The 27136-nt window shown below is 41.9% G+C and overlaps 3 protein-coding genes across 4 annotated transcripts in view; 2 read left to right on the top strand and 1 right to left on the bottom strand.

Moving 5' to 3' along the window:
* LOC119658408 (leucine-rich repeat flightless-interacting protein 2) overlaps positions 1 to 2950 on the bottom strand; it is a 64452-nt gene extending 61502 nt beyond the window's left edge. For both annotated transcript variants that reach the window (XM_038065802.1, XM_038065804.1), the window contains exon 1: positions 2283 to 2950. The gene's annotated coding sequence lies outside the window, so the exon portion shown is untranslated. The remainder of the gene's footprint in view (positions 1 to 2282) is intronic.
* Positions 2951 to 3194: 244 nt separating this feature from the next.
* On the top strand, positions 3195 to 9881 carry LOC119658409 (dolichyl-diphosphooligosaccharide--protein glycosyltransferase 48 kDa subunit). The gene is made up of 3 exons (XM_038065805.1): positions 3195 to 3417; positions 8534 to 9564; positions 9624 to 9881. Exons 1-3 carry the CDS (start codon positions 3210 to 3212, stop codon positions 9795 to 9797), a joined length of 1413 nt encoding a protein of 470 aa, XP_037921733.1. The 5' UTR covers positions 3195 to 3209; the 3' UTR covers positions 9798 to 9881.
* A 4222-nt stretch (positions 9882 to 14103) lies between these two features.
* LOC119657002 (ras-related protein Rab-10) lies at positions 14104 to 26614 on the top strand. The gene is made up of 4 exons (XM_038063740.1): positions 14104 to 14326; positions 22003 to 22202; positions 25202 to 25291; positions 25361 to 26614. Exons 1-4 carry the CDS (start codon positions 14200 to 14202, stop codon positions 25556 to 25558), a joined length of 615 nt encoding a protein of 204 aa, XP_037919668.1. The 5' UTR covers positions 14104 to 14199; the 3' UTR covers positions 25559 to 26614.
* The last annotated feature ends 522 nt before the right edge of the window (positions 26615 to 27136 follow it).

Genomic DNA, 27136 nt, shown 5'->3' with positions numbered 1-27136 from the left:
TTGTGCCGCCACGTCAACCACGCCCCTACCTCCAATGTCACAACCCTCCAAGGCAGACTTTGGATGATGCATTCGGAATTTAGACATAGTTGTCCGTATCCGCCACTGGACGTTTTCCAGATCGGTCTTCGTCCACGGCAATATTCCGAATGCATAAGCCAGTGAAAAAGTAGCGAATACATTCAACGCACTTACTTTATTCTTCCCCGAAAGATGCGATTTCAGTACCAGCTTTACACTTCGCATGAATTCGGACAGCAGAGCATCCTTCAGATCACCAACTCGAGCATGGGTTCCTTGCAGAATTCCTAGGTACTTGTAGAAGTCTGTCTCGGCCATAGCTTCGATGTGGAGGTCACCAATGCCAATGTCAGTCCCAGCATACAGCTTGATGTCATCTAAGTACATCAAGTGTGTCAGTTCGCACTTAGCTCGTAGGTCATATTTAATTGCAAAACTATGCCCTCTAGCATCATTCAGTAGCATGAAAGGGGGTTCAGTGCCATACAAAACCAAAGGGGACTCAACTTCGCACATGTTCTTAGCGTTCATAATTCAATCGACAGATACTGTATTTCGATTTCGCCCACTGGACGATGCACTGTGCGAGGAGTCAAAGTTCTTACTGTACAAGACAATGATCTTTCCAGTCTTCACATATTCCTCAAATACTAGAGATCTTAGCAACAAAAATTGCGAACTCTTAGATGCGTTTAATCCTTCGAAAAATGGTTGGCCCGCTACATGAGGATTACCGCTACTGTGGCAAATATAACAAAGAAATTTATAGACCGTCTTATTGTGGATAAAGTCCACCTGAATAAGCTGCGGTGGACAAGTCACTTAATCCGTATCTCGCCCGGAAATTCTAAAAATTACATGGTAGAAAAAGATGTAACAGACCCTAGAGATGGACTGATGGCGTAGACCAGGACGCCAGACAGCTTTTAATCATATCAATTATGTGGACCTCGGCGTAAAACCGGGATGTCTTCAGTTTCTTACTAAGGCAGGCCTAGACAGAATACCGGTCGTTGTGCCATTGATGATGAGTTATGAATAAAACGTTTTGCCTCCTGTTCAACCCCCTGCTTTCTGCTTTTCGTATGATTTCATGTTGCTTGCCTGGTGCGTACAGATCCATGCACGGTTTACTTGTAGCTAATTGGAAACCATTTCCATTTGACAGTGCAATTATTGAGGTGTAGAACGTTAGCCTATCAAGCTCGTTGCCCTGGGCTCGAATCTCGGTCATCATAGATGTTCGTGTTCGTTTTCGTGCTCTGAACTTGTCACTTGCACCGTATTAAGTGGGATGATAAGGAAACTGAAGCGCAGTCTCATTATCATCACCCCTAAAATTCGACGGAAAATGCAACTTTAGACAATGCTCAGAAGTAAATTCCTCTTGTTTAATACGATGGATTGCTTGGTGTAGCCTTTATCTGAAATATCTGCTGCATTCTGAAAAAACTTTCGTTACTATGACTTTACAGGAAGTTTTGCTATCAGTTTTCCCGCAGCAAAAGCTGCGATATATCATTTTGCTCTAATTTGTGGGAAGACGGACGAGTTGTCTGCCATCTCCCTCGCGATATGATCAGCCCGGCCACCCAAGACATGCACAGATCCAGCGCCGGCAAGGCAATTGCTAGCATTATTACTTGCAAATAATCCGTTCCCAGCAGCAATGATAGAACCCTTGTTCGACGTCATCCGTGCGCATTACGCTGCTCAGTTACATATGTCTTAAGCACAGAAAATAGATTCTCTGCCGAATAAACCTGAATTCACACATTCGCGACTGCTGCGGCTGTCGCGCTTCGTTCTGCCTAGTGCCTCAGTGTCTTTATTGAGAACTTTGAAACGTTTCTAAATTTAGAGAAAGTTTTGTCTCGGAATCGAGCGACATAGGAGCTATCATTGGCCTGCATAAGAAAGACGATAATGTACCACTGGCTGCCGGTTACGCACAGGCGAATGGAGTCTGCAGCAAATGTGGGAAACCGAGAATTAGGAGCAGTACATGCAAACGAGCGATTAATTTTATCATCGATAATTTGGGCGCGATTCGCCCGCTCAACAGATAATCGACTATTTGTACAAAAGATGATTATTATGTTAATCGATTTGAGATAACGCAAGTCACGGACGTTGCGAACTTGAGTCAGTTTTCTGGGTATTTTGTCCAGAATTGGGTATTTGTGTGGGAGGCATTTTAACCTGTGAAATGTGGCTTAAAAGCGTCGAGTACGGCGCTCCGGCGACCAGCCAATACCTACCAATAAATGCAACAACAGTTCCGGGAGGGCTGCAGACAGCTGCGACGGTTACTTTTTTTGCTCGTAACCAGAATTCGAACTAAAATCGATGATGACACACCGCAGCCGCCGCAGTGGATATGTGAAGGCGGTTCCTTGCAGCAACTGGACACGACAAACCGAATCTCCAACGCTCTGGCAGTGATATTTGCATTATTCGCGCTTCAAGCGACGCGATAACAGCATGCAGCCGTAGTTGCGCACACCCACAGACCGATCGTTTCAGCCGAGATTATTTTATATCAAGTGTAAACCGAATTTTCTGATTAGAGGAGCGATTGATTGGAAATTGACAACTCACGGCAGCCTCTACTGACTTCGAAACTGCACACAATACACACTCGCGCACCCCGTATGCTGTACATGCACGCAACACACACATACGCATCCAAATGCCACTTTTCCCAAATAGTACGATTATTTTGGAAATTGGGTTGCACTCGTGCCGCGGTTTGCGGGCACCGTCGTTTACAAACAAAACACGTTATCGGACAAGCACAGTTATCGATTCGTATTGATTGATATGGGGCGTCTTATCGACATTCTTATCACATGTGCAAAATTTCATTCAATACTCTTTTTTTACTCGGTACACCTAAACCCCGTTCGACGTGAGGAGAAGAGGAAAGTCGCACAGGAATCCAACTTAAGTTGGCCGCTAGTCAAAAGTCAGACAGGTTGAATAACTGTGGCGAGGAAAATATTTAAATAAATTATTGAAATCAACGACTTTTCTTTCTTTTATATATCCGATGCTCTATTTTCAAATGCTAAAGAAGAAAAAATTACTTAATTCCCAGTAAAAACTTGTAAACAATACGACTTTTCCAAGCATTGCACAAGTTCCACACTTTGACTTATCGGTTTTGTCGGCCACTGTTTCAATCAATGGAATTTGTCAAGGGCGGTAGTGCAGAGGTGTCGGGTTTGTCAACTAGGAGTAGTCAGTGGTCGGCGAAAATGTGGAAGAGTTTTGTAATTTTATTAACTTTGGCGGTTTTCTGCTATACGGCGGAACCTCCGGAAGAAACACTGGTTTTGCTGGACAACTTGGCCATCCGAGAAACACATTCAATTTTTTTCAAATCACTGCAAGGTAAATTTTGATGTTGGTAGCCAACCTGTCATTGAGGAACGTGAAAACGCCGGCAAGCGATTTGTGTGACGTGTCTTTTGATAAAGTTTTGTAGGTGGATTCGATCGTTCTGAATTGCGGAAGTACATTTGTGATCGTTGTTTTGAATAATCGACGTGTACTTTTGCCGTTCTGGTTTGATAATAGCAAAACTCAAAGAAATGGCTGGCACTACTGACTGAACATAACCAACAGCTTAAATATGTTCCTTGATTTTTGAGGATTTATAGCTTCTTACCAAATTTCCTTTAGAGTAAAGAATGGAGAAATTACTAACTTGCTTGGGTTAAGATGATTTGGGGAAAGGAGAGTTTGTAAACGTTTGATATGGTCTATCCAAACTGAAATGATTTTTTGGTGATTGCAAAGGATACTTTCTAATTAGACAAAACCAGAGGTGATATCTCTTTATAAAAATAACACTAGGTAGCTTCCTCCTACTACAATATATTTTAATAGTTAGTAAATACCTATTTCGAGAGCTACTTACTCTCTTCCTCAGTGCTTAAGCTACCACTGGTGGAAAGACTTTTGAAAAAACCTTTGCAATTGAATTAAATGCGAAGGAAGTATTCATGGCCTTTAATTAACTCCAAAGAAGGAAAGTATCTTGACCAATTTCCACTGTAATAACTATAGCAACTAATGTTTTTCGGGAAGATGTGCATTTACGGTGATTGTCTGCTTTATTAGAATTTAATTTAGTTTAATGGGGGAGCTCAGCGCAGCTCCAAGCACTTGTACTATCCCCGGAGATCGCTTATTCAACAGCCTCTCGCCTATGGCGTTCATAGGCTTTCACGAATCGGAGAACATTTTACAGAGACAGGAAATGCGCAGACTTTTCGTTGAAGAAAACCTTACCTGGTATCTTCGTCTAAGGTCTGAGGAGGCCATACAGCTGCATACGAAGTGCTAGGCCGTATCTTCCCCCTACTCACATTGGCTGCATAAAGTCGAGACCACCACTCCGATTTTTTTCCAGCGTCCAGCGTGGCACCAACGCGGTCACCTAGGATGTCAACCAACGAAACACCCCTAACAGGTTTGCCAGTCGTGAACATCGACTGCGCGCGATAATGTATATAACCGGTCGGTACGTACTGGAGCTAACCCGAATGCTAGCAGTTCAGCGAGATGACGACGCAACGGTAAGAGCGCAACACCGGTATCCGGTCTAGGCCTGCCTTAATAAAGAACTCCAGACATTCCGGTTTTGCGCCGAGGTCCACCAGTTCGATATCCCTAAAAGCTGCCTAACGTCCTGACCTACGCCATCGCTCCATCTCAGGCATGGTGTGCCTCGTCTCCTTTTTCGACCATAGATATTACCCTTATAGACTGTTCGGGTTGGATCATCCCCATCCATACGGAGTAAATGACCCGCCCACCGCGACCTGTCGAGCCGAATTTTATCCACAACCAGACGGCCGTGGTTTCGCTCATAGATTTCGTCGTTCTATAGGCTACGGAATTTTCTATCCTCGAAAATTCTTCGGAGGATTCTTCTCTCGAACACGGCCAAGAGTTCGCAATTTTTTTTGCTAAGAACCCAGGTTTCCGGGCAAGATCGTAGTCTTTTAAAGTAAGAGCTTTGACCCTATGGTGAGACGTTTCGAGCGAAACAGTTTTTGTAAGTTGAAATAGGCTCTGTTGGCAGCCAACAACCGTGCGCGGATTTCATCGTCATTGCTGTTATCGGTTGTGATTTTCGACCCTAGATTGGGTAAATTTTCAACGGTCTCGAAATTGTAGTCTCTTATCTTTATTGTTTTCGTTTGACAAGTGCGATTCGATGTTGTTCGTTCTTTAGTTTTTGGCGCTAACGTTGCCACATCATTAATGTCCTACCCGAGATCTCGCGCCGCCTGCTCGATTTGGATCAAGGCAGACTGTACATCTCGGGTTGTTCCCATAATGTCAATATCGTCAGCGTAGGCCAGTAGTATGGTGGACTTAAAGAGGATGGTGTCTCCTGCATTTACCGGGGTTATTGGTTTTCAAATATCTCCCTGTCAAAACACAGAGATTTTATCACGTGCCTTTGTGGAGGCACACGCTAATTAGCGAGGATTCGTTCGGGCTCCGCACGGGAAAGATGCAATTCACCACGGAGTGTCTCGCCTGAGTGGCTCGCCTACCTGTGGGTAGCGAGGCTGGAGAAGCAATCGAAGATTACAGAAAATTCACTGATTAGTGATGGGTGAAAAATATTTGAGATAAGTTTTTCTCGTTTGAATTAAAAAAAAAAGTGACATTGTTTTATAATTGATTTCCATTAATTGATAAATGTCACGCAGCTGTTATGCACTCGTCGCACATCTTTTTCTTCAGCGTTCACAAGCGGGGTCGGTTCGTCGTGATCGGCTCGCCATTTTATTTTATCAACTACCTGATCCCCATCCAGCGTATCAAGCCACCGTTGTTTCGGTCGGCTTTTTGGTCGCTTACCTTTGACTCCGATGTTCAGACCAATATTAGCAAGTGATTTCTCGTTAACGCGAATTACGTCGAAAACGCATCGCTCGCAGTTTTCCCACCATCGGTGCAATCCCATATCGATCGCGGATATGCTCATTTCGGATGTGATCAAAACGTATCAGTCGTAAAGTCGGCCACACTCAGAACTATAGAGAGCGGCAAACGGACGACATTGCGGTAAATTTTAGATTTGAGAGGTTTGCTGATACGTTGATCACAAAGAACACCAGTTGTGGAATGCCACTTCATCCAGGTTGCGTTAATGCGTGGAGCAACTTCATTATGCAGTTCACCATTGTCTGATAGCATTGACCCGAGATATTTAAATCGCTCTGTTCTGGACAGGTTACTGCCATTGATAGAATTGAGCGATTTAAATATCTCGAGTCAATGCTATCAGCCAATGGAGAACTGCGTTATGCTCCTCACATAGGGAAACACAAAACCTTTTATACCTGAAGCGTCCAGCTTCCGGTTTCCCGATTTGTTTGCAAACTACAATCGAATTAAGTTCGGCCAGGTAAATCATTGGTACATTCGATATTGGAACTCTATAAATTGTCAATTGAACAATTGAATGGTCATTTGAGCCATTTGACCATTGTCGTTTCAAAACGAAAAAAAAAACGGTCTGGGATCGCGTTGGCTACTCAGCACAGAGCCATCTGTTCGAAAAATTAAAATCGGCAAATGGCTGCCAAAGACAATTCACTTCGACTTCTATTTATCGATCCGCTCTTGGTCTGACTTCATCCCACTCAGAGGATTGAGAGATGGATCCTTCAAGTTAAGTGCAGTCAGCCCACAGTCTGTCTTACAAACAGCTGCAAGCAAGGGACTCGCCTGCTCTTTGCTGTAAAAATAAGTACGTAGCGAGTCGATTTGGTGGTGATGTTGTGCCGGCATGTCAACCACGGCTCTACCTCCAATGTGATGAGACACGTTCGTCCGCTCCACAGCATAGTTTGGATGATGCATTCGGAATTTGGACAAAATAGTTCGTATCCGCCGCTGGACGTTTTCCGGGTCGGTTTCCGTCCACGGTAACATTCCGAATACATTCAATGCGCATATCTTTTTGTTCCCCGAGAGATACGATTTCAGTACCAGCTTTACACATCGCAGGAATTCGGATAGCTAAGCATCCTTCAGATCACCAGCATGGGCCCTTTGCAGAATTCCCAGGCATTTGTAGAAGTATGTCTCGACCATAGTTTGAATGTGAAGGTTATCAATGCTATATCCGACATGCGGCTTGTGATGATCTTTGCGTATGGTTTGGATTCGACACTTGTCTGATCCAAATTCCATTCGAATATCACAGCTAAACATGACTAATTTTCACATCAGTCTTCTATGGGTGCCGTCAGTACCAGCATTCAACTTGATGTCATCTAAGTACATCAAGTGTATCAGCTCGCACTTAGCACGTAAACCATATTTTATTGCAAAATCATCTAACCCTCTAGCATCATTCAGTAGTCATGAAAGGGGATTCAGTCTCTTGTAGAACTAAAGTGGACTCAACAAATCCCCCTGGGAAATGTCCCTATGTATACGGATAAGCTCTAAAGCGCACTGATGAGGGTGTATGCGGCCCTTCCATGACCGTCGCCATAAAGTTTATTAGTTTGGGATCAATGCACTTCAGATGTAGGACATTGATTAGATTATCAATGTGTAGATAAGCCACTATGTATTATACCTATGAAAGGTTTCTTTTCTTTTTTGAAATTTGAAAGCATGGAAGCGATCTGAATGAAAAGTACAAAATTTAGCACTTTTTTCAACTACTTTTAAGCGTGAAAAATAGATTTTGAAGAAAAGAAAAGCTTGCATAAGTACATAAAAAATGAAACAAAGAATTTTCTGTCAAAATCTCAAACTTATAACTTGAAAACTGTTCCTCTGAGAGTGGGTACCGTTTTTAATAAAAGGCATTTCGAAATAAAACGTTTGAAGTTTCGAGAAGGAATTTTTAATATAAATTGTCAATTTACCGTCAATCAGCCATTTCAAGTCCATATAAAATCCCTTCTGCTATCTCGAATTTATCATTATCAATAGAAATTGCACTTAGCAGAGCTGTCCTGGCATCATTATCGAAAGAACTGCGGCGGTTAGCAACGATGCACCTTTCATTATATTTCGCGCCGAAACTCACCGCTGCCTGTGCAATCGTTACTTCTATCGTCTCGATAATTATATTATTTGTTTCCCGCAGAATATATGTTTGAGAGCAATTTGCCAAACGCAATGGTTGAAACTCTCATTATTACTTTGAATGTTTGCACCCGTGCATTTCTCTAATGATTCATCTGTTGATAAGTCTGCGTAAATCGGCCTTAAAACCTATAGAAATAAGTCACCCTAAGTAAGGACGCGCAGGTGGGAACAGAGCAAATGGTAAGCCGGTCCGTCCATGCGTCGCAGCTGTTAAGTCTGAATGACTGATAATAGGATATATAAAGCGCAAATAATTGTAACACTATTTATCCTTTTACTGAATACATTTCGTTGTTTCTATTGACACTGAAATTGAGTATTTAGAGAATATTGCTACTCTAAACTTACGATTACTTTGATATATTTACAGAGCGCAACTATAAACTGACCTTCAAACTAGCTGACGATCCAAATTTGGTAATCTCAAAATATGGCGAATATCTCTACAAAAATCTTATCCTCTTCGCACCGTCGGTTGAGGAATTTGGTGGTGAATTGAGTGCCAACAAGATTGTCAACTTCATCGACGAAGGTGGTAACGTGTTGGTTGCCGTTAGTGAGAAATCCGGATTTGTACTTCGCGAATTAGCATCAGAATGTGGATTCGAAGTAGACGATGAGAATGCTATGGTCGTCGATCATCTCAACCATGATGTCTCCGATACAGGAGATCACACTAAAATCCTTACAAGACCAAAGAATCTCATTGATTCGGAAGTAATAGTTGGACCTAAAGCCCAGAATACGGATCCGTTGATATTCAAGGGAACTGGTTTGATTGCCGATCGGGAAAATCCGCTTGTTATGCAACTGTTGACTGCAGAAAGTTCCGCCTACAGCTACAGTAACCCAGAAGATCCGGTGACACAGTACCCTCATGCTGTTGGACGCGGAACAATATTGATTGCTGCCCTGCAAGCTCGTAACAATGCTCGCGTTGTATTCTCGGGTTCTTTGTATTTCTTCTCCGACGAAGCATTCATTTCATCACTGGAAAACGCCCAAGGTGGCAAACAAGTTAAATATCAGAAATCTGGAAATGAGAAAGTTGCAACAGCCATCAGCAAGTGGGTATTCGGGGAGAATGGTCGATTGAGAGTAAAATCCGTAGAACATCATCGTGAAGGTGAAATTGTACCGCCAACCGCTTATACGATTACGGATCCAGTTGTATATAAAATCGCCATTGAAATTTATCAGGATCGAAAATGGATTCCATTCGAGGCAAAGGACATCCAACTTGAATTTGTACGAATTGATCCGTTCGTTCGCATGAGGTTATCGTATTTGAAGGATGGAGTGTATGTGGCTAAATTCAAGATACCTGACGTGTATGGTGTTTACCAGTTTAAGGTTGATTACAATCGTGTAGGTTATACACATCTTTTCAGCACAACACAGGTATGATTGATTTATCTTATTCTACGATAAACGGCTAGATATATTTATTTGTTTTCCAGGTTTCTGTGCGCCCGCTTCAACACACCCAGTATGAGCGCTTCATTGCAAGTGCCTATCCATACTACGTCAGCGCGTTCTCAATGATGTTCGGAGTGTTTGTTTTCTCGTTCGTCTTCCTACATTTCAAGGAGGATGCAGGAAAACCGAAAGCTGACGAGAAAAAGTCACAATAAAACGCACGTATTTTTTGCGTATTATGTTAATGCACTGTGTACAAGTGTTTCTTACCTTTAATAAATTGTAATAGTTTAGAGAGATTTTTTGTTTGGCCATTTAAAATATTCTGAGCAAATAATTGGAATGATGAAGATTCCTGTTTTTCCATTAAACATCCACAATGCATGTCTGAATCAATCAACCACCGTTAATTCCTTTCAGTTATTATACCTTTTTTGTGACAGTAACAATGTTGAAGTCGACTTTATGTGAGGTAGTGATCCTTAACAATATCTGGATCAGTGAGCCTTGAGGGAGAAATGGGTGTTTTGGTTGTTACATACCCATAGGTATAATCCCAACATTCAAAAGGACGTAAGATCTGGAAAAATTGTCATTAATGCCGTTTCACTTGAAACTGGAAAGTTCTAAATGACACGAGTATTTCGACAAAAAAAAACTTGGAGAGAAAGAAGTACAACTCTATGCTAAGTTCGAAAACCTACTTCAGTGCTACGAGAGGCATAGCTGTCAAGAAGGAGAACAGAGAGATTCTTTTCAGTGGCCTGGAAATAGAAACTTTAATGTTAAAGACACGTAGTTTCTCCTTTTTAAAAATAATGTTTTAGCAGATATGTATTTCGGGAACTCCTTTCATCAGTGCTTAGCTGTCATTTTAGTCAACAATGATCGTCCTCATCCATACGGGTTAAGTAACCCGCCCACCGTAACCTATTAAGCCGGATTTTATCCACAACCTGACGGTCATGGTATCGTTCATAGATTTCGTCGTTATGTATGCTACGGAATCGTCCATCCTGATGTAGGGGGCCAAAAATTGTTCGGAGGATTCTTCTCTCGAATGCGGCCAAGAGTTCACAATTTTTCTTGCTAAGAACCCAAATCTCCGAGAAATACATGAGGACTGGCAAGATCATTTGCCTTGTACAGTAACAGCTTTGACCCTATGGTGCGACGTTTCGAGCGGAACAGTTTTTGTAAGCTGAAATAGGCTCTGTTGGCTGCTGTGATTTTCGACCCTAGATAGGAGAAATTATCAACGGTCTCAAAGTTGTAGTCTCCAATCTTGATTCTTCCCGTTTGACCAGTGCGGTTTGATGTTGTTGGTTGGTTGGATTTTGGTGCTGACGTTGCCACCATATATTTTATCTTGCCTTCATTGATGTGCAGCCCAAGATCTCACCCCGATTGCCGCCTGCTCGATCTGGATGAAGGAAGTTTGTACATCTCGGGTCGTTCTTCCAATGATGTCGATATCGTCAGCATAGGCCAGTAGTTGGGTGGACTCAAAGAGGATCGTACCTCTTGCATTTACCTCAGTATCACGGATCACTTTTTCGAGGGCCAGGTTAAAGAGGACGCATGATAGGGCATCCCCTTGTCGTAGACCGTTGTTGTTGTCGAATGGTCTGGAGAGTGATCCTGGTGCTTTTATCTGGCCTCGCACATTGATCAGGGTCAGCCTAGTCAGTCTGATCAATTTCGTCGGGATACCGAATTCTCTCATGGCCGCGTCCGAATTATGTCGGCTATGCTGTCATAGGCGGCTTTAAAGTCGATGAAAAGATGGTGCAACTGATGTTCATATTCTAACAGTTTTTCCATCGCTTGCCGCAGAGAGAAAATCTGATCTGTTGCTGATTTGCCTGGAGTGAAGCCTCTTTGGTATGGGCTAATGATGTTCTGGGCGTATGGGGCTATCCGGCCTAGCAAGATAGCGGAGAATATCTTATAGATGGTACTCAGCAACGTGATACCTCTATAATTACTGCCCTGTGTGATATCTCCCTTTTTATGTATGAGACAGATAATGCCTTTTTGCCAGTCGTCAGGCATTGATTCACTGTCCCATACCTTGAGCACAGGTTGATGAACTACTTGGTGTAACTGGTCACCTCCATATTTAACCAATTCGGCTGTAATTCCATCGGCTCCTGGCGACTGATTTTTAGCCGATGAATTGCACGGACTGTTTCTTCTATGCTTGGTGGTGGCAGTATTTGTCCGTCGTCTTCAGTTGGCGGGACCTCCAACGCCGATGTTCTGGTTGTTCAGTAGCTCATCAAAGTACTCAACCCATTGCTCCAATATGCTCATTCTGTCGGAAATCACTTCTTTGTCTCGGCAGGATGAGAATCGAGGTTTATAAGGCTTCATGCTGCTGACTTGTTGGTAAAACTTCCGCGCCTGGTGCGGTTGCTCCCTGTACTTTTCTAGTTCACGGACCTGTTGGTTCTCCTTTTTCCGTCTGTGAAGGGGGACCAAGTATGATTGTGGCCGTATTTATAATAACGTTCTTCAGGTGATTGTGCAGTTCATTTGTTATTGCGGCATCCATTTCCCTCTTATAGGTGTTGCGGAGGGCTGTGTTGTGGATGGATTCAGTATTAACTCTCACCTGATTGTCAGAGGGGATTCTGGGTGGTGTTGTCATTCGAGCTCGGAGCGCCATGCCAACGAGATAGTGGTCCGAATCTATATTGGCCCCCCTATATGTTCTGGGGGTTTGTTCTACTGCCTCGTAGAAGGTATCCTTCTCCGACTCTGCAGTCTCCTCTGTAAGGGCGTGACCGTTAATGAGGCTTATGTTTTTAAATTTGCCTCGCAAGCGCAGAGTGCATAGCCGTTTGCTTATGTTTTCAAAGCCGATAACAGCAGGTTTGATTTTTTTGGCTGATTAAGAAATCTACTCCGAACACATGGTTTGCTGGATGGCCACTATAATATATGGTGTAGCGACTCTTCTCCAGGAAACCAATCCCTGTCCAACGCATCTCCTGTAACGCTGTTACATCAGCCCTATATTGGGACAGGGTATCGGTTAGCTGCTCAGCAGCTTCATCTTTGTACAGGGAGCGCACGTTCCATGAGAAAATGCGCAAATTGTTATTCCTTTGTCGTTGCTGGGTTCGTCGTTGTGTAATCCGTCCAGTCCGAGGCTCCTGTTGTGGTTTCGTTACTTCAGTTTCCCGTGTAGGGCTCTACCCAACCCCTAACCTGGAGGACCAGTTGGTACAATTTGTCCCGTTTTAGGCGCGGCAGACAGGCCTTCATCCTTCTCTGTCTGCAGCTTCCCGTTAAGAAAAAGGTCTCAGCGGTCACCACGTGGAGGAAGAGACAGGGTTTGGTAGTAGAGCTGTTGGTGTTGGTTCAGCAAGCGTTCCCCAGGTTTTATGCTCCATCGTGGGTACTAATCCTGGGGCCTATACTACCCTTTGACCACAAGGGTTTGTGATAGGAATTTCGAAGAGGAATTAAAATGTTTATATATAACTGAGTATTTGAAATATGTCGATTTATTTGTGTAATGCGAAATCGGGATGGGGTTTTGAAATTTCAAAGAGGATAATGGAGGTGCAAATGGATGATCGGTAGGAGGAAAAGGAAAAAATGTTGCATGCAAACAAATGAATGTTCTCATGAGGTTAGGGTTGCGAAACTACGGATACGAAAGTCCAAAATGAAGCCTTTTTGGGGACGAGTTTATTAGAACAACTATTGCAGAGCTGAAGCGTTCCCCAGCAAAAAGCATTTCTCAAATTGACTTGCCTTGGATAATGGATTCTGCAAACCCATAGGAACTGATACAGCACTTTGATATAATAAACGTGAATAAATCTGTCCGGATAGCTGATAGCACAAGGCTGCCGTACGGAAGGTCACGCTTCAAATCTCACTGGTGGCAATGGAATTTGTATTGTGATTTGCCGTCGGGTACCAGTCGACTTAGTTGTGAATGAGTACCTGGATGAAATCAGGGTAATAATCTCGGGCGAGCGCAATGCTGACCACATTGCCTTCTACAGTCTACTGTAGTGTACCGTTACGGTCTTCAATGAAGTATTCAAACACACTTCAAGTCCCTGATCCAAATTGGATTGTTGCGCCAACGATTATTATTATTATTAAATCTTAGAGACAATCTGAGTGATATTAAATAAATTAACAATGAATTTGAATAATTCATCAGAAGTCTGTTATGGCTGGAAGGCAATTGCAGTAGTTCTCAAACATCCACTCATAATTACATTTTTATCAACAGACTCCGCCAGAATTTACAGCCACTTTTCGTTGGCCACATCTGAAACTTACTTATATAATAAGTATTGGCCTGGGCTCGTGAATCCCTTTTAGCAGTGATTCGGAACTTCACCAAACGTTTTGAGAACCAGCTGCACTTGCCTTTGCGAAGGTTGCACGGTCCAGCGTAGCACCGGACAACTCTTCGTATACCACCCTCCAAGCCTACCAACCGCGCAAACACCAACTGTCTCTCAACTCATAGTCCAGTTCAGCTCTGAGCTCTCCAATTTGACAATTCCAATCGTAATTTTTTCGGTGTAGAAACAAGGAGAACGATTCTTACAAGTCTTTTCGATATACCTTTTGTGCGGGACAATGGCAAAGAAAACATACGATCTACTCTTCAAGCTGTTGCTGATCGGTGATTCGGGCGTTGGAAAAACATGCATATTGTTTCGATTCTCGGACGATGCGTTTACGTCAACGTTTATTTCAACGATAGGTGAGTCGTCGTCAAGAACGAACAGAATGTCTTCGAAGTGGAAGTGTTTCGGGGAGGGTGCAGCCGTAATTTGTCCAAGTGCCGGGATAATGGTTCTTTGGGCGTATTTTCTCCCCCAGTGCTTGGAATTTATTTACCTGTTTCGACTGACTCGAAACAGAGTTAGAAAGGCGTAACAAGTGAGCCTCGAGTGTGGTGAATGAATCGAGATTAGTCATGAGGCAAATGTGCAGTTGGAACGGTTTTTTCGCTTGTTAAATCTCGGGTTTCGTCTCTTCCTCTGTATCTTAGTTTTTGCGTAACATAATAGTTGTCGCTGCATAATGTCTCGAAAAAAGGCTCGTCGAATGACTAGACAGAACGTTGTTTTGGTTGGCGGTGTCGGCTGATTGCCAGAGAGAATACTTTGCATTTCCCCAGAGCAACGCTTTCAGAAAAATAGCTGCGTCAGTTCCTAGGTGTGTTTTTTGTTGCTGTGCATCATTCATGAGAATGCCGGTATATTAACCCACAGCACTCTCTTCATACCTCCCACTAGCGGCCCATGCCCAAGTGCACGAATGCATGGCTGGCTGTCGTTTCGCATTTTTTTTTCTGATAAGATTGGGAATTATAATTTATCTAATTTATTTATACCTGAAGTGGCGATGATTCAACTCTTCTTTCCCCGTGCGCTTATCGTTTGGCAGCGTTGCATGTTCGCCTTTGATGGGATAGAGCGAACAAAGTACACAAATTTATGAAGGCTTGGGTTCTTATCATCAATTGAAATTCTATTTCTTTTTTACTCTACCGGAAATTGTGAAAAATGCGGTCTGTATATCGTTTGTCGCTAGGAAATGACATGTAAGTTGAATACTACGTCTCAATGGGTGTTTAAAAAATTTCATATCAGCTCCGAAATCCCATCTTATATTGGGGTTTCTGGCTTTATCTTGTTGGCCCAAATAAGAAGGCAATGCTTGCTTTTATTCTGTAAATCTGCAATGAATGAAACTACATAAGTTGTATATATCGTTGATTTCTTTTTGTCGCACTTTGGGAGCTTTGGTGTCAGCGAGAGAGCTATGCCCCTTTTTCTTTTCTGAATCGTTTTTTGAGGCACTTTATTACTTACTTTATCAGGTGACTTACGATTTTTCGCCCTCCATCTAGAATGTCAGTTTATGCCATCCAAAACGTCCGAGTATCAACGGTTCATTTTGAATAGCGGTTCATTTTGAATTTCGCCAGAACTTCAATATTTTTACACCAAATTCTGATCACCTTCAAAGTATTCGCCTTTGACTAGAACGCACTTCTCCAAACGATTCTTCCACTGTTCAAAACATATTTGAAATTCACTCGTCGGGATGTCACTTAAGCCCTCCAGCGATTTTTGTTTCACCTCCTCCACAGTGGCAAAACGCTTTCCTTTCATATTCCTTTTGTGTCTAGGGAATAAAAAGAAGTCACAGGGGGCTAGATCCGGTGAGTATGGGGGTTTTGTCAAAAATTGCTTCACGAAAAGGACGGTGTGGGCCAGCGCTTGTCATGATGCAAGAACCAGTCGCCTGTGCACCAAAGATCTTCCATTTTCTTCCGGATACTCTCCCTCAATCTTTTCAAAACCTCCAGGTAGAACTTCTGGTTGACAGTTTGACCCTAAGGAACGAACTACGCGTGCACAACATCTCTGCAATCGAAGAAACAAATGAGCATTGTCTTGATGTTTGACTTCACTTGGCAAGCTTTTTTGGGACGAGGAGAGCCAGCTGTCTTCCACTGGCTTGATTGCTGCTTCTTTTCGGGGTCGTATTCATAGCACCACAATTCAATGCAACTCTTCTCATGTGCAAATCTTCGGATAAAATTCTCTGAATTGAACTCCATGACATTCCTGACATCTCACGGAGTTGATCAATGGTGTCGACGTTTTCATCAGTTCTTGCCGCTGAGGGGCGTTCTGAACGAAGTTTATTCTTCAATAGACATTTCTCCATTTTTAAAACGTGAAAACCAATCGTAAACTCTGGTTTTACTTAAGGCAGCATCCCCATAAGCAGTCTTAAGCATTACAATAGTTTCCGTGGCCGATTTTCCCAACAGGAAAAAAAATTTCACAGCCGCGCGTTGTTTTCGACAATCTGCTATTACGTTTTCGCCGAAATGTAAAAAGTTGTTTTACTAAAAAAATCTCACAGGCGAACCGATGCACTCACAGCGACGCAACTTCGCACACTGACACAGGTGGCGCAACACTAACGGACATGTGGTCAAACAATAGGTGCCCCCACTCTCCCTCTCCACCACAACGTAATTCCCGGAATTTATGGGAATATGTATAAACGAGTATTTTTTGGGTAGAGTAAGCAAGTAAGCATAGAATGTTGGATTGCTACAGCCGTTGAACTACTAAACACTTTGTGTTATCAGAGAACTAATCTGAAACGCGCTAGGGAGTCTTCAGGTTAGGGATTTCTTGTTAACAACGACAGGAGAATTTTTAGTTCAAGGAACTCCGTGCCATTCAGCCTCTCCACTGATCGAGCTTCATCTTCTTCGCAACAAAAACGACAACGGGTTGTAGTGTAGAACGGACTGTATTGCATTTATAAGAAGACGCCTCCTGGTAGATATAGAATACCCAACGCTCGCTATTAGCTGACTTAATGTCGAAACTCTTGCTCCAGCCTGCTTTTATTTGCTCGAAAAAGCTCATCTTCCAGTCAATCTTTAATCCGAGGTACTTAGAATGACTAATTCGGTTTTTCATCCATCCGCTTACCCATTGTATCAATGTGGCGTACAAGTGATTATTCGAAATTTCAATAGCAGCACAGGCTCAAGTTTGGTTGCCGATATCGTAATGGATTACCTACAGAATCAATAATAATCATTGGCGCAACAATCCAATTGGATCAGGACCTTGAAGTGTTTTAGAGCGGTGCATTACAGTACATTGTAGGAGGCAATGTGAACAACATTGCGTTCGCCAGAGTTTATTAACCAGATTCGACTCAGAAACTCATTCACAGCTGAGTCGACTGGTATCCGACATCCAGCCACGATAACAAATCCTTTTGCCACCAGTGAGATTTGAACTATGACCTTTTTCTGCTAATAGAATCAAAGTTGCTTACAATCTAGTACTCAGAGCACTCACAGTGAGTGGCGTGGTGTTGTCGATAGTAAAGGCAGGCTATTACGAATTCTAATGGAGAATCTTTTTTTAGGAATTTGGATGTGCTAAGTCCGCATCCACTTGATGCCGGACCGGACCAAATGAAGAGCAATTTGTTCCCACTCTTTATGGTCAACGGACTTTACTTAGTTAGTTTTAAAGTTACTTTTTGAACCTTCGGTGTTAAACTCAAAAGGAGGAGTCCGGGGACCATAAAGATTGGGAGCAAGTTGCTCTTCATTTGGTCCGGTCCGGCATCAAGTGGATGAGGACTTAGGACTCCCAAATTCCTAAAAAAAAGTCTGGCTCCGGTCAAGCTTTGGTCTGAATTGTGAACGGATCTACGTTGTCGTGTTTTGCGAATTATAAATGGGAGCGTATAACATCTGCGAGCCGCTTCGATCACGCTGCTCCCAGTGCAGAGCGTCTGATTAGTTGCCTCTACCCTGGTACGAAACCGTAGCCGTCTTTGTCCCTCTTTTACTAATGGAGAATGGTGTTCCGAAAAAAGAGATCAAAAGCCCTAACCAAAACATAACACAACATAACAACAAGAGACCATAAAGAACGCATTATACAACGGCAACCCGCCATTAGTCCAACGCAACATCTTCGTCTTCATTCCCGTAAGACGCCTTTCATTGTCTTTTATATTCGGCTAACACTCAGAACCATAGAGAGCGACAGAACGGACGATATTGCGGTAAATTTTAGATTTGAGATGTTGGTTGACAGTTTTCCATTGGCTGATAGCATTGAGCCGAGATATTTAAATCGCTCAGCTCTAGGCAGGTCACTGCCGCTGACAGTGATTGTGCCCGTTTCATGGGGATCGGTCATCCAAAACTCAATTTTATTCAGATTCAAACTGAGACCGTGTTACATGTAGTGATCATTCCATTTTTGGACAAGTTGCTCGAGATAATTTTTGCTATTAGACGCTAGGAACATAAAGCAGTGTATAGGGCGCTGGACGTTGAATGTTCCGTGTGACGGTGTCCATAATAAAAACAAAGAGGAGTGGTGAGAGGGCGCTTCCTGAATGAACACCCAACAGAGACACGGATCGGTTTGATACATCCTCCACACTTTACTTTCCGGATCGTGGTAGAGCATTTGAACCCAACGCACAAGTTCTTCTCGCACAAAGTGTTGTGGTAGTGCATACCAGATGAGTTCGTGGGACACACGGTCAAATACTTTCGCCAGATCCAGAAATGCAATGTAAAGAGGGCGATGCTTCTCACGGTGTTCTTCCATGAATAACCGCGCAGCGTGTATTGCGTTAGTAGTTCCAGCTTAATGCACGGTTATTTCAACGATTCCGTGAATATGGTTGTCAAGAATGCGTTAAAAAATCTTCGGATTGGACGGTAATTTAAACATTCTTTTTCCTTATTAAAACTGTGGTACTTTCTTGCCAGTCCAGATGGTGTTCCACCTTCTTGAGTAACTCGACTAGAGCCACAGTGTTGGGTCTCAGCTCTTCCCTTTCTAGAGTTGAAATGCGATGTCGTCAGATTTTATGGCTTTCCCCGGTTTCATTCCTTTTGTTGCCTGACTTCATTGGGCTGAGAGGAGGAGAGCTGCTTCAAATGTCGGCAATGATTGTCGAAGTGGAGGATCAGCAAATTCTTCAGTTGAAATCTGCTCGAGATATTCTCGCCATCTGTGATCCGTCGTGGCTCGACGGTTGGAAGAAGTGTTCGATATCCTGTGTGCCGTCGTGTCGGCTTCTGGCAAGTTGATACAGTTCTTTCTCGCCATTCCGAGTGTCCAGTTTATCGTAAAGATCTTTGTAATGGACCGCTCGGGTGATAGTGATCGCTTTCTTTGCTTCCCGGTTGGCATTCTATAAGAATTTGTAAAATTTGCCAATTGGCCAGGGTTTTATCGTCGAGAAACTTGCGGTAGAGGCATTTCTTTTCACGGACTTTCATTTAGAGATCCTTATTCCAGAGCCAAGTATCTCGGTTGATGTACCCTTTACCTGGCCATGTGACTCCGAGGGTTGCCGAGGCCGCTTTGTGAATCTGTTTCATTTGGTTCCACGGTTCTTCCACATCCGTAATGGTTGGTAATCTCATGAGATCGTTTTTTCTTTTTTCTCACGAAATGGCCACCATTTAATGTCCGGCGGGTCACTGCGTTAATCACGCAGTTTTATCGGTGGCTTAATTCGCAGAACGGCAGCGCTCCGAGCCCCTTTCCTTTGGCATCTGTTACCATCTGCCTTTTTACCCACATGACCATTAAGGTTGCCGGCAATGATGATAGAGTCGTCAGCAGGCACGTGACAAGTCTTTTCATCGAGAAGTTGCCAGATCTTTCTCGGCATCAGGTCGACCTGTCTGTGGTGCGTACGCGATGAAGAAGTAAATAGTGCGATCAGCTGATATAATGATGAGCTTCATCTGCCGATCATCAAATCATTCGACTTCTTTAATGGCATCACAGAAACCCTCTGAGATGGCAATGCTAACACCATATTGAGTATTTGTTTTGTTCGGACTAATTTATTTACGTCCTGCCGCATCGACTGAGGTGGACGCCCTAGTATTTCTCCGAGGCTTGTGACTCAATCCGATCATTATGTTTGTAACGACATTGTATGCATTTTCTTGGTCGACCTGTCGCGGGACCTGTCACCAAGAGAAATCAGGTAGGATTTAGCATAGTAGAATAACTCCAACTATACTCTATTTATCTCTTTGCCTGATCTCAGCATTTTATTTTTGTTTTACTGAGGATAGTACAAAGTACGTTGCCTCAAACCCTCCTCCTTTACCTGGGCTTGGGACCAGCATACTATGTTAATAGCATGGCGGAGTTATAGTTATAGCGTCAGCTCTCTCATAACATCAATGGCTTGCATATCAACTGGGAATTTGATACTAGTACAATAGTTTCGAGTTTCTGTTATATGGCGCTTGGGGTATCTACTTCGTCTAAACACAAGGAAGAGTCAATACTCAACCTCCACTCCTCATACTCCTCCAGGTAGTGACCCCACCTGAACGGAAAACTATTCGGCACGTGTTCTCCCTGATCGCTGCCATTTTTCGCGGATATTCTGTTTTAGTTGAAAGAAAAAGATCCTTTGTTGCCGAAACAGGGCTGCATGGACGCCAGTTTATGCCACTTTCCCTGGATATTAATTTTCCAAGAAAAACGACTTTATCCTATTGGAATTACCAACAATATCTTACAGATAGCTTTGAATGCAGGAGTTACTGTACGATTTTTTTGGTCAGCGAAAAATTACAGGCCAATTAATACTGGTACCGACATCACACTTAAATCTAATGGCCACTGTAGGGTTTCAAATTTTTTTGATAACGGTTTATAGGCAAAGAAGAGAAACAATAAGAACAAAAATCTAATTTTACAATAAGTTGTCGAGAAATGGTCAGAATTCTTTTGACCTTATTGGCAATTGCCTTCTGTGTTTTTTTTCATGTTGATGTTTTGAACTGCAGTAATGGCAGTTCTGCTTGTTAATGTGGCCGTTAAGGTGAAAATAATCCGAAAATAAAATGTTGAAGGACGATAATCGATCAACCACTTTGTTAGCGAAGATAAGCTTATCAGCACCATCTGTGTACTTTAATTTTTGGACCAATTGTATCTTGTAAGGGTGGAGACGCAAGTTTCTATGCATTATGCAATGTATGCAACTTTTGGGAAAATTTAAGACACTTGCCCCTTTGCAAGGGATTCGCTTTAATGGACTGAGGTAGCCTCTATACATTTTTTGTTCACTTTAAAATGATCTTAGTCGCTCCGTCCGAGATTTGCTTACGGTTGATCCAGTTTTTTCAAATTTTCGTACTCATGTTTTAATGAGTTGAGTACTTGTTCCTTTTTTAATGCGACGCATTTGATAAAAATTATAAAATTTTTGCCGCGCTATAACGGCAGAACTATTGTTTTTGGAAAATTCGCACACACAGCACGGGCGCTCCTCTCTGGAAAACGCTCTTTACCACCTGAATTCAAGAGCGATCGACAAAACTCCTGCGATCTTCCTGTCGCTTGCGTTCGCCCAGTGGGTAAAAGAAATTGAAAAAGAGAGATATCTTGTGTATGTAACGAATTGGGTCCAATCAGACACAATTCATATAAGATGAAAATATTAGAACTAAATTAAAAGTTTGAATATTCGCGACCATAATTAGGTGGCATGCATTGTTTCCATACTTTCGGTGTGCTTTACGTCTACAATCATCGTAAGGTCATCGGCAAAAATACGAAAAAGCGAAAAAAACCTACCTTAGGGCAGGATGAATCCTGAGCTCTGCGATGAGTTTGCTAACTAAATGCCAGGTCAATATTCTGCGTCTGTCTACTAAAATTTATTGTGGTTTATTGAGTAAATTTCACTAATCCGAGACGTTTAACTTTGATGTGATTCTGTTAAGTTTCCCACTTTGACTATAAACTGATTCAGAAGATTTTGATATCACCCTTCATTTTCATGAAATATAGTCTGATGTAATGTTTAATTTTGCAGGAATTGACTTCAAAATAAAAACCGTTGAATTGCGCGGTAAAAAGATCAAACTTCAGATATGGGACACAGCCGGACAGGAACGTTTCCACACAATTACAACTTCATACTATCGTGGTGCCATGGGTATAATGTTAGTCTACGATATAACAAATGAGAAAAGTTTCGAGAATATTGTAAAGTGGTTACGAAATATAGACGAGGTAAGCGAATAATCTTGCGTTATTTCATTTCTTATTAAATTAGATTAAATTCCAAAAAATATTCATGATTCGTTGTTGATGATGTCAAAGTAAAGGTAAAATTACTGATAGACTCCTAAGAAATATTTATTCATGAAATAGGGAATTTTTTCGAGAATAGAACCTGTTTTTGAGAAACTTTGTCGCCTCAGAAAAGAGGGCGTAATTCTTTTCCGAGAAAATTAACCTTTTTAAGGTTTTGTGACCTTATTAAAATCGATTCACTGTCTGTCTGTCTGTTAGACTCACTTTTCCGAACGGAATTTGGTGAATATATGGGAACTATGAAATCCCACGCATACAGTGTGTGACATAAATTTGCATGCAGTTTAAAGGGGGGCTCTTGATACAAATACAAACAAAAGGGGATTTAAATTTTTTTTTCACTGGATATAGTCGTGTGGGGTATCAAATGAAAGGTCTCGGTTAGTACCGAAACTGATATTAGTTTTGACATGAATTGTAAAGTGTGCGAGTAAGGAGTCAAAATGTACACACTTAAAGTGAGACAGGACTCATTTTCGGAAACTAGCCAACCCAAAAGTTCGAAAAAAATTCGGGTGGTGCGCTTGAAATTTAGGCGTCAAAATATGTCCCATTCCGAGATCTGTTCAAATAAACTTACTAATAGTCTATTGCCAAATTTTTGGAAATTGACTGAAAAATTACCCTTAAGTACATCCTAGGAGTAACGGCATAGAGGGCATGAGGGCATGAAAAACCGACTATTAGTGTCAAAGTTATAGCAGTTCAAACTTATCAATTTCGTGCGAATTAACAGCATCTTAAGCTTGATGCTGACGTCATAATCAACGAGAATAATTGACATTCGAGTGAAATATTAAAATTTCATGCCTGAAGAATCTCGTTCCCCCCAGCCCTTTTTAAGGTTTTGTGTAAAACAAAACTGCCTGTCTGTCTGTCTGTCTGTCCGTCACACGCATTTTTCTCTGAGACGGTTATAGCGATTGACACCACCATTTTGTAGAAAGGCGGAGACTGCGAACGCTCACCCATACAATGAGTTCCATTCTTTTACATCGAATTTAAGGGGCGGTCCCCATACATGCAGAAGAGGGGTATCAAATTAAAGGTCTCGGTTAATACTTTTCGAGGCCGGTCTTAGTTTTGACATTTGTTGGAAAGGTGCGGGGGTTGAAAGTGATACTTTCTTTAAAGGGGCCAATCTCAAAAACTACCCAACCGAAAAATATGAAAAAAATCAGGAGGCTGCTACTATAGAGTGCCTGGCCTCCGAAATACTTTTCATATCGATACCTGTTCAAATAAAGATAATAATAGTATATTAGTATAATTTTTAGTAATTGGCAGCAAAATCCCCCTTAAGATCATCCTAGCATTACGAAATTGCAGTGATGTAGGCTATAATATAGAGCAAGATTTTGCCAAGTTTAGTGGAAATCGCACCATTACTAACAAAGTTGTAATACATCAAAGTTGCTGCTTCTTTGAAAATTCAAGACTATGAATGTCAATATCACCCGAAAGGTTATCCCCTTTATATGCATATATTACGTGCTACGTACTAAAAAATACACAAAATCTTTCGTACCTGAAGCGTCCAGCTTCCAGTTTCTCGACTTGTTTATATCTGATTTAGGTTAAATTCTTCACTAATAATATTAAAGAGTGTAAAGCGTATGAGTTTGACTATCAACAATATAGGGCAAAGGATTTATTTAAATCGCTTTTTAAAAAACAGAGGGCAATGGAATTTTTAGCTATGTAACACGGAGCTCTCATGCACTCGTCGCTCCTCACATCTCCTTTTTCTTTAGTCTTTGTTCGATTCACAATCGGGGTCGGTTTCGTTATTTTATTTCATCAAATGCCCGATCTGGATGTAATCGCGAGGGGTTTAAATCTCCATCCAGCGTATCAAGCCACCGTTGTTTCGGCCGGCCTTTTGGTTGTTTAGCATTGACTTCGATGATCAGACTAATATTGGTAAGTGAATTCTCGTTAGCGCGAATAACGTGACCAAATCATCCAAAACGCCTCAGTCATAGTTTTTCGACGATCGGTGCAAGCCCATATCGATCGTGGATATTCTCATTTCGGATGTGAGTCTTTGGGGGGTTTTACGTGAGTACCTGTCTCGTGGACTTAATCCCACGGTCTTTTTAAGACACGGATTGATTTTGTGACTACAATCAGAGCTCCGCTGTGATCAGCAACAACGGTACCAGTCAATGCCGAGTGCATGGCTCAACATTCATACTGGTGGATGCAAGACCTACCAAAATCTCTACCGAACTAAGGAGTACGGCACCCGTGTTGAAAGACATCACGCTGGGACCCGAAGGTCTCTGTTCGCTTGAACGCAACCACAACCCCCATGAAGCTCCCACTAAGGGATCAACCGCAAACAACCGAGCTGAACGCACATACAACAGGAACTCTCCTGAAGTATGTGGATCCAAGGGTTATCCCGGTTCCCATGGTACCAGTATACCCCTGGTAAGGTTTCGTGACTATTGCCACTTCAGATGAGTCCCCGTGCAGACTCGGGTCTGATCGCATTAATTAAGCCTTGGGGCATTCGCCTAGTGCATCACGGCCGGCAAGCTAATGCGCTACAGCGTGTCTCGAGGTTCTCCTCTTAGTCGTCTGTAAGACGCGGTTTATTGTCTTTTATAGCCGGCCAACATTCAGAACCATAGAGAGGACGGACGACATTCCGGTAAATTTTAGATTTGAGACGGGCGCTGATACGTCGATCACAAAGAACACCAGTTGTGGAATGCCACTTCAACCAGGTTGCGTTAATGTGTGAACCAATTTCATTACGCAGTTCTCTATTGGCGATAGCTTTAATTCGGGATATTTAAATCGCTCAGCGAAGCATCAAGCATCCGGTTTCCCGACTTGTTTACTTATTATTTTCTTATTATATCCCTAATAAATTTGAAATTGATAATGATTACCTTTCCCTCTAGCATGCAAATGAAGACGTGGAGAAAATGATTCTGGGCAACAAATGTGACATGACAGACAAACGTGTTGTGAGCAGAGAGCGTGGCGAAGCTGTAAGATTTTTACTCCCCCATTATACTTAGGGCCCTTACTAATATTTTTCAAATTAATTGAAACTGCAGATAGCCCGTGAACATGGCATCCGCTTCATGGAAACCTCGGCAAAATCAAATATCAATATAGATCGTGCATTCTGCGAATTAGCCGAAGCAATTTTAGATAAGACATCAGGTAAAGAAGTGAATGAGAACTTAGAGCGAGTCGTTGTACATCGTCAGGGACAAGAGAAGGCACCCGCATATTCACGTTGCTGTTCCTAAACATTACATTGGAGTCGATTTAATACTCATCACTTTTTTTTAAATTATAAGTAGCTTCAACAATACAAAGCCAACAAACCAATTAAGTCAGCCAGAATAAACCAAACCATATGATTCTGGTGTAAAGACATCAACCGTCAATAAATATCTAAAAATATAAATGATGGAAAAGTGATCCTTGAAATCCCTCCTCGTCATCTGTATAAAACTTTTTGTTCCACATCTGCACGTAACAGTGCAAAAGAAAACAGAAGCAAGGATAACTCACGTTCTACATTTTTTACTGAAAAGTGTTTTTATAAGTCGTCATCTCTAAATTTTTCATGTCATAAAATAAATTTTAATGATTTTCATGTTTTTTATAATTAGAATGGAACAAGCAAAACGTAGTCACATATTGTAATCATTTTAATGTTTGTTTAACTAAATGTATATTTATTTTGCGCATAGGAACGACTGACATTACACAAACTCAAAACAAAGATAAAACACTAGAAAAATGAAAGCAATTGTTAAATATTTTTTATAACTGAAACAAAAAAAAAATGATTAAGAAGAAAAAAAAACAATGAAATAATCGAAAAGAACCATTTTCGGAATGCCAATACATGAAAAGCAAAATTGAACAGTTACAAGCTATTTATGAAAGTCCCAAGGCTAATTATATGATTTCAATTCAAAGATAGGTCAGACATACTAGCTAGAATAGCAGTTTCGTTTAGTATTGTATTATAGAGGAAATAACCTGTAGAAAAGTCGATTGCAATTACATATTTCTGTCCTCCTGTCTTTGGCTCGAACTTTTCTATAATCATATTCTACTTTGTATATTAAAAACATAATACCATTGTTTATTTGTTTTCTAGTTTACAATTTATATGCGATTTTATTAAAACGAAAAGAAATGAATCAAATTTATAAATAGTGAATAACTTTTTATATATTCAATAAGTATAAATGTGAGAGAAAAACAAACACAAATTGTAATGTTGTTATGGTTTATTTTGTATGTAGTTAAGTCAACGCTTTTGCTTCGATCAGCATATCAAATGGAAATGTTTGGCTTTTTATTTGTTTTATGTTGTGTATCTGACGAATGCAGGGAAGCTTAATTTGATCTTGTGGCGCAGCAGGGTTAACCTTAATAATCATAATAAAACCGCCGCAAGAGACGGCGACGATATTCTTAAAAAAAAACTCATCGTTGGAGTTCCGCTCTCTTGGCAAGTTTTTATTTATTTTGGTCTGCGCTTCAAGCACCCGCTCCGAAGTGGGGGTGCGGTCTGCCGTCGTCAAATTAGGGTCTGCTGAAATTCGTTACAGTCGCGTCCACGACTTAACTGACGTCGTTAAACTTAGCTTTTCTCATGTCGCTAGGCAACAAAGACGCGGCAGACTCATCGGACCCTCAGGTGGCCACCCTCGCTGTGCGCGTCCCTCGTTTTTGGAGAAGGAACCCGGAGTTATGGTTCGTCTATCTGGAGGTGCAATTCCAGAGCGTGCGTCTCCGGTTTCTTGGAGGCGCTGGCAGCTGCGGCTGACAAGGGACATGAGGGCCACGCGCGTCCCACGATAGCG

This window comes from Hermetia illucens, chromosome 5 (genome assembly GCF_905115235.1).
Source record: "Hermetia illucens chromosome 5, iHerIll2.2.curated.20191125, whole genome shotgun sequence".
NCBI lineage: Eukaryota > Metazoa > Arthropoda > Insecta > Diptera > Stratiomyidae > Hermetia > Hermetia illucens.
This window is presented reverse-complemented; position numbering and strand designations above follow the sequence as displayed.

Bases quoted from the DNA above. Each gene is read 5' to 3' on its own strand.
- LOC119658409 (XM_038065805.1), top strand. From the start codon at position 3,210: ATGGAATTTGTCAAGGGCGGTAGTGCAGAGGTGTCGGGTTTGTCAACT. The intron at 3,418-8,533 runs GTAAATTTTGAT...ATATATTTACAG, and splicing joins TTTTTTCAAATCACTGCAAG to AGCGCAACTATAAACTGACC. The intron at 9,565-9,623 runs GTATGATTGATT...TTTGTTTTCCAG, and splicing joins ATCTTTTCAGCACAACACAG to GTTTCTGTGCGCCCGCTTCA.
- LOC119657002 (XM_038063740.1), top strand. From the start codon at position 14,200: ATGGCAAAGAAAACATACGATCTACTCTTCAAGCTGTTGCTGATCGGT. The intron at 14,327-22,002 runs GTGAGTCGTCGT...TTAATTTTGCAG, and splicing joins AACGTTTATTTCAACGATAG to GAATTGACTTCAAAATAAAA. The intron at 25,292-25,360 runs GTAAGATTTTTA...TTGAAACTGCAG, and splicing joins GCAGAGAGCGTGGCGAAGCT to ATAGCCCGTGAACATGGCAT.